This window comes from Bidens hawaiensis, unplaced genomic scaffold (assembly GCF_021521415.1).
Source record: "Bidens hawaiensis isolate Kalapana, Puna unplaced genomic scaffold, B.hawaiensis_p1.1 tig00054209_1, whole genome shotgun sequence".
Classification (NCBI taxonomy): Eukaryota; Viridiplantae; Streptophyta; class Magnoliopsida; order Asterales; family Asteraceae; genus Bidens; species Bidens hawaiensis.
This window is the reverse complement of record NW_027499784.1, coordinates 81,294-88,774: the sequence shown is the minus strand read 5'-3', so window position 1 is coordinate 88,774 and position 7,481 is coordinate 81,294. Positions and strand designations below refer to the sequence as shown.

Sequence of the window (7,481 nt, the reverse complement as noted above, 5' to 3'; positions counted from 1 at the left end):
CCATTTGAATATCTGACTTTGAACTTTACAACTTTGACATTCAAGTATTCAACAACAAAATGAACTAACCCGATACTTTAAATAAAGACTCGTATACACACTTGTATGTACATACGTACTTTTGTGTAGGGTGTTATGTGGTACGGTAACAATACCAAAAATACTTAAATAAAAAAATGAGGAAAAACACAAATCAGATACAATATCGATTGTGGCTGTAGGCGTGTAGGGTACATGCTTAAAAATGGTCAAATTTGTAAACTTAAAACAATTCGTGAGTCTTTTTTAACATTTTTTTTTAATTTTAAAGCAAAAGTTATTTTGGTCTTTAAATATAAAAAATAAAGAAACATAAGACATATGGACATATTAAGTAAACTAGCAAGCAAGAAGAAAATCGACCCCAATTTTAGTGGCTTGTGCTTCCTGTTGATTGTTGAACAACAAATAAAATTAAAAAGGAAAAAAACTTTTAGGTGAAACACGTTGAGCTATAAATAAAATAAAATAAAAACTGTCAGATGCAAAAATTGAACCCGGACAACATATTTGAAGGAAACGCGTCTTACCAGTTGCATCAACTTACATCGTTTAACATGGATTGGTTTGTTTATATATTATATAATAAATGCGTAATAATAATTATGGACCCTAAAAGACGTTGGACCTTGGACCGTTGCCTTCTCTGCTCACCCTACGGGCCGGCCCTGCCCGCCACCACATGAAGGAAACTCTTAGGGAAAACCTCATTAACCATTGACCAACCACCCCACCAGTAGGGTTGTTCAAAAAGATCGTGGCTCGTAGCCCGCTCAATAAAAACTTGAATAAAGCTAGCTAAAAAAACTTGATTTGAAGCGACCCGAGCCGAGCTTGACCCAGGTCATAGCTTGTTGGCTCGATCTTAGGCTCGTTTAACTTCAAGCTTGAGCTCAAGTCTAGCCAAGCTGTCTTGTTTAATTTCAAGCTCGAGCTTAAATCCACACTAACTCGACTCGTGAATGGAACTACCCAGAGTCTTACAACAGTCTTCCCTGCTGCATCTTCACCCAATTTTGACTCCAATTTCCACAAAACCCTAACTCCGATCTGACCATGTCAACCACCACCACCACCACCACCATCACCACCGATCCCGACGGCATCCGTTGTCATGGAACGCGTGGCCTCGTACCAAAGTCGAAGCCAGCAAGTGCGTCATCCCAATCGCCACTTCAATCTCTCCGATCCGACCACACCCACTCATCCCGACCAACCCTTACTCTCCCTTACGTTGCAAAACATGTTCCTCTGTCCTCAATTCCTTCTGCCGTGTCGACTTCCAAGCCTTAATCTGGATCTGCCCGTTTTGCTTCCAACGTAATCACTTCCCACCGCATTATCACGGCATTTCCGAAACCAACCTGCCCACCGAACTCTACCCGAGTTACACCACAATTGAATATAATATTAATAATATTAATAATGGTAATAATAATTATGATACGGGTTTGGGTTCAGTGTATGTGTTTGTGATTGAGGAGGAATTGATACGTGTATGATCGAGGAGGAATTGGGGTATGCGAAGTCGGCGTTGCAGCTGGCGCTTGAGTTTTTGCCTGAGAACGCGTTGGTGGGGTTTGTGTCGTTCGGGACGCAAGTGCAGGTGCACGAGCTGGGGTACGCGGATATGTCGAAGGTTTACGTGTTTCGTGGGTCGAAGGAGGTGAGTAAAGACCAGGTTTTGGATCAGTTGGGATTAGCGGGTGGGAGGAGACCGGGTGGGACGGGACAGGGGTTTCAGAATGGGGTGGGGGTGATGAATTCAGGGATTTCGAGGTTTTTGTTGCCGGCTTCGGAAGGGGCGTATGTTATTCATTCGGTGAGTTTAGTTATGAGATTGGTTTGGTTTTAGAATATGAAGTTTAAATAATTTGATGATTGTTTGAAGTGATGTTTTTAGCTTTTGGAGGAGTTGGGGACGGATCAGTGGCCGGTTGCGCCTGGGAATCGGTCGTTAAGGTGTACGGGTGTGGCGTTGAGTGTTGCAGCGGGTTTGATTGGGGCGTGCTTGCCTGGAACTGGTGCAAGGATAGTGGCATTGGTGGGTGGTCCATGCACCGAAGGCCCGGGATCGGTAAGTGCATTATGCAACTTTTTACTTATTTATGTAACTAGATTTGATAATAATATGTAGTTGGTATATTTTTCCTATATGTTGTATCAGCAACGATTCATTTACAGATGAAAAACAAATAAACTTGGTAGTTTACAATCTTGATTGGATGAAATGCCTTTATATTTTGATTCTTTATATGATCTTGTTTAAATTGGTTGATAAAATTAGTGAACTTTGTAACTATAAACATATATAATCCGTTATAGTTTTGGTGTTTGACGGTTATGACGGTCTTATATTATCATTATTATCTTTCCTTGTTAACGAGCATATGAATATATAGACATATAGTTAATGTACCTTTTAATGTGGCGTTTTGTTGCCACTATTTTTGTGATATGGTTAATTGCTAAACATCTTTGAAAGGATAATTAGGGCACTTGACTGGATGAAATGCCTTTAAATTTTGTTTTTTTGTATGCCCTTGTGTGATTTGGTTGATCAAACTAGTAAACTTTGTAACTGCGTATAAACATGTGTAATTGGTGATAGTTTTGGTGTTTGATGGTTATGAAGATCATATCTTATCTTTATTTAGATTTCCACTTTTGAGAAAATCTGAAATCTTTGTTACTTTTTGGGTTTTTGGCAGATTGTATCCAAAGATTTATCGGACCCAGTTCGTTCACATAAAGATTTAGACAAGGATGCAGCACCATTTTTTAGGAAGGCGGTTCAGTTTTATGAGGAACTTGCAAAGCAGTTGGTCAACCAAGGTCATGTGTTGGACCTTTTTGCTTCTGCCCTTGACCAGGTACAAACAATACATAATATGTAAGCCTCTTTTTTGAACAAAAGGGTAGACTAAGGGGCTGTTTGTTTACATCTGAATGGAACCATTCAGATGTAAACATCTGATTCATTCAGACTTCAGACTGTTTGGTTCCAAACAGAAATACATCTGAATGGTTAAAATTAGGTCTGAATCATTCAGACTTACTACTGTTGCTGAATGGGACAGAGGCTAAATGTAACATAATAACCATCTCCTGGAAATTAGGTTGCAGAATTGGTCAACATTAGGGGTGTAAACGAGCCGAGCCCAACCCAAGCTCGTCTAGGTTTGAGCTTGGCTTCTTTAACTTAATCGAGCTCAAGGTCTGCTTGTTTCGAGCTCGATTTCTGAAGCTCAAGCTCAACTTGTGCGTAGGTTTTTGAGCTCAAGCTCGGCTCTTTTATTATCAATTAATTAAAAAAATATGCATTTATAATTATTTTTTTGTCTGTTTGTTGATCTCTGTTATTTAGTTATTTTTGTCATAATTTTGTATATAATAATGGTTATTATAAAATTATATTTTAATATATTAAGTAAAAGTTATAATAAATGATAGACTGGTTTAGGCTTGTGAGCCAGCTCGGGCTTGTTTATTAAACGGGCTTATTTTTAGGCTCGGTCTCGAGCTCATTTATGCTTGGCTAGATTTGATCTAAAAGCAAGCTGACCTCAAGTGCTAATGAGTGGATTGGCTCGTTTATAGTTTACACCCTTAGTAAATATAGTCTTTTAGCTGGTATGCAGCTGATTTTCAAAAATGTTTATTCGCCTCTTAAATATCAGTTTACTAATTTAGTTTCTGTATAATTAGGTTGGGGTTGCAGAGATGAAGGTGATCATTGAACGAACCGGTGGCCTTGTTGTTTTAGCTGAAAGTTTTGGTCACTCCGTTTTTAAAGATTCGTTCAGACGTGTTTTTGAAAAAGGCGAAGAATCTCTCGGCCTCGCTCATAAGTAAGTATAATCATGATCGATGAATAACAGTTACATTCTTTTTGGTGTTTAGAAACTGATAACTAATTTCATATCATCAGTGGCACTCTCGAAATCAACTGTTCAAAGGATATTAAAATTCAGGGGATAATTGGACCTTGTACATCCTTGGAAAAGGTCACTTACTAAATCTTATCTGGAATTGAAATTTTATATTGATCAAAATGATTAATTTATCATCTAAAATGCTATTTCAGAAAGGACCTGCTGTTGCCAGCACAGTAATTGGTCAGGGGAATACAACCGCTTGGAAATTATGTGGGCTGGATAAAGATACTTGCTTGACTGTTTTCTTCGATGTTGCTTCAAGTGACAAAGATCCTTCTGGCAATGTAAATCCACAGTTGTATATACAATTTGTTACAAGGTAAATAAGAGACTTACTGTGTGTTTTTATTTTTTAAGTTACATAACCAATTTACGTAACTGAAATTTGTGGGCCATGTATTTTGGTGCAGTTACCAGACTGCTGATGGGCAATCTAAATTAAGAGTTACTACCGTTACTAGAAGATGGGTAGATACTGCTGTTGTTTCAGAGGTAAACTAGTAAAATCATTTTTCTATTTCTTGCTTTGAATTTAATATATTGTCAACCTGTTAAAATTAGGGGTGTAAACGAGCCGAGCCTGAGCTTGTTTAATTTACGAGAGTTTGACTCAGCTCATTTCGAGCTCTCTCTCTAAAGCTTCAGCTTGGCTTGTGGATAGTATGTTCAAGCTCGAGCTCGGCTCCTGAGTAGTTTATCTAGCTCGAGCATGGCTTGTTTCAAGCTCTATTTCTCAAGTTTGAGCTCGGCTTGTTAGTAGTCGTTTAAGCTTGAGTTTGTTTTAATTGTGAGAGCTTGAGCTAAGCTTGTTTCGAGCTCTATTTTTAAAACTCCAGCTCACCTCATGAGTATTCTATCAGGCTCGAGTACAGATTGTTTATTATTTATTAATTACTTTTTGTACCCAAACAGTTATTTATATAGATATTTATGATTATATTTTTTGTGCGTAACAAGAGTAGCTCATGAGTGGCTTGGCTCGTTTACACTCCTAGTCAAGATGTAACTTATTATACAATTTTATAATAAAGAGCAAAAAGTTGTGAATAATAATTTTTTTAGTCTGCTACTTTGCTTAATAATGTATTGTATTTGAGAACGACATAAATTTTGGACGATGTATTTCGCAGGAATTAATACAAGGTTTTGATCAAGAAACTGCCACTGTAGTAATGGCTAGATTAGCCTCTTATAAGATGGAGATGGAGGTACAAATTCACCAATTAATTGCTTTATTTTTTTATATTTGTGACTGATGGAAATTATTAATATTTCTAGGACACATTTGATGCTACAAGATGGTTAGACAGGAACCTCATACGTCTATGTTCTAAATTTGGTGACTACCGAAAAGACGACCCGTCCTCGTTTTCGTTAAATCCTTTATTCTCATTGTTCCCTCAGTTTATGTTCAATCTTCGGAGATCACAATTTGTGCAGGTAAACTTAAACTTTATAATGAGTCTTTAATCTTGATTAAAGTTTTTACCCTTCCCATTATTATGTTTGTTTTTGTGGCAGGTGTTTAATAACAGTCCAGATGAAACTGCTTATTTTCGCATGATGCTAAACCGAGAGAGTATAACAAATGCTACAGTTATGATACAACCGTCATTAATGTCATATTCGTTTAACGATCTTGCATCACCGGCATTGCTTGATGTGGCATCCATTTCACCTGATAAAATCCTTTTATTGGATTCATATTTTAGTATAGTTATTTTTCATGGTATGACTATAGCTCAATGGAGGAACTTAGGGTACCAGAATCAGCCTGAACATCAAGTATGTTATTCTATTTTCTTTACTTAATTGCTAATTTGTTAATTTCTTGAGAGAACCCTTTAATATGTTGACCTTTTTATTTCTGTTAATAGGTGTTTGCACAGTTATTGCAAGCTCCACATGATGATGCTGAAGTCATAATACGCGAGCGGTTTCCTGTCCCAAGATTAGTGGTGTGCGATCAACATGGTTCTCAGGTTATAATTCTGTTTTTTATTTTTTTATATTAATTTAAAATGTGCATCTATTGATGCGAACATCTAATTTTTTACTGCAAGTAACCTATTTGTTGGTCGATTTGGGTCTTTTTTTTTAATAACTTAAATGGGCCACAGAGAAACGTATAGCTAATAGGAAAAAAAAGAACCAAAAACTTGTTTGCGGGTGATGGGTCAACCCCTTTTGACCAGCCGTTTTTGGAGGCCCCTTTTCGTAAGTAGTAACTTTGTTTATAAATTACTTAAAAAAATTAGAAACTTACATTTAAATTTTCTAGTAACGTTATAAATTTTAAATGTTCTAACGGTTATATTTTTAATAAATATGGGATAAGTATTCTTATATGCTGTACTAGTTTACTTTATGTAGTTTTTTTGTTAATGTTTTTTAATCATATTACTTTTAAATATTATGTGATCTTTCAATTTCAAATTTTATATATTTATATAATTTCTACAGTTTTTATTATATTAAATAAAACACATTTAAAAAATTAAAAATTTGGTTATTAAAATTAAATGTAAAACATGGTGATGATATGGCGATGTGTTTGGGTCTCCTTAGTCCTTATTGGAGAGGAAATTGGCGTTTGATGTGGCAGACTAGACATGTTTTTAGGTCTGTTTATTCGAGATTCTCTAGAAGTGACATGCATGACTTATCGGTTGTTTTATATAAAACAGGCTAGATTCTTGTTGGCTAAATTGAACCCATCAGCAACATACAATAACGACGTGGGCGCCGGAATGGATGTTATCTTCACTGATGATATCAATCTTCAAGTCTTCTTTGAGCATCTACAGAAGCTTGCAGTACAATCATCTTGACCCAAAGTTAAACTTAATCATTTTACAAAGTTTCAAAACTCATGGTACATCAATCCTGCAGCATGAGCATGTTCCATTCACTTTGCGTTGAAACAAATTGTTCTATTTAAGGTTTTTTGGCAATATGAATGGGGTCATGACTGTTGCGCGAGTGATAAATTTGAGGCTGCAAGTTAGTGAGACGAGTGTGTGATTACTATATGACATTTTACATTTCGACATTTTTGTAATTTATTAACGGGATTATAGTATGTTGATTGTGTATTTAAGTTAATGGTTAAATTTTCAAGTCGATTATGCTTCCAGTTATGAAAATTAAAGAGCGAAAAAGAAAATGGTTTGGGTATACCGCCTTAAGCGTCGCTTGCTGTCTCAGCTAGGATTCATTGAATCGTTCATAAATTGTTTTTTATTACAAAGATGAAGATGAATGTTCTATTTTTTTAACCAAAGAAAAGGAACTAAATAAATTACAAGTCTTAACTAACTACAAGATGAATGTTCTATTTTTTAGTCAGTTTATCGGTGAGAAGATGTGCCTTTGACATAACGAAGAGCGTGTAATGCAGGCTCCCCATGACGTATACGAGGATCTTGCATAAACTGACTTAAATATTGGCCAGCAGAAGCCAAGTTCGGATGAGCATGGGCCAGGAAACTTAACCAAAGATAT

At 36.3% G+C, this 7,481-nt stretch overlaps 1 protein-coding gene across 1 annotated transcript; it reads left to right on the top strand.

Annotated features, from left to right (window-relative positions):
* Window positions 1-1,040: 1,040 nt before the first annotated feature.
* Window positions 1,041-7,076, top strand: LOC143600521 (protein transport protein SEC23 E-like). Its single transcript, XM_077078187.1, has 13 exons — window positions 1,041-1,760; window positions 1,809-1,861; window positions 1,943-2,116; window positions 2,751-2,912; window positions 3,748-3,890; window positions 3,971-4,046; window positions 4,127-4,296; window positions 4,388-4,469; window positions 5,108-5,185; window positions 5,256-5,417; window positions 5,499-5,762; window positions 5,855-5,959; window positions 6,665-7,076. Exons 1-13 carry the CDS (start codon window positions 1,538-1,540, stop codon window positions 6,806-6,808), a joined length of 1,836 nt encoding a protein of 611 aa, XP_076934302.1. The 5' UTR covers window positions 1,041-1,537; the 3' UTR covers window positions 6,809-7,076.
* The last annotated feature ends 405 nt before the right edge of the window (window positions 7,077-7,481 follow it).

Excerpts from the sequence above, each read along its gene's own strand:
- LOC143600521 (XM_077078187.1), top strand. The coding sequence starts at position 1,538 with ATGATCGAGGAGGAATTGGGGTATGCGAAGTCGGCGTTGCAGCTGGCG. Across the intron at positions 2,913-3,747 it reads TTGCTTCTGCCCTTGACCAG|GTTGGGGTTGCAGAGATGAA; the intron begins GTACAAACAATA and ends CTGTATAATTAG. Across the intron at positions 4,470-5,107 it reads ATACTGCTGTTGTTTCAGAG|GAATTAATACAAGGTTTTGA; the intron begins GTAAACTAGTAA and ends TGTATTTCGCAG.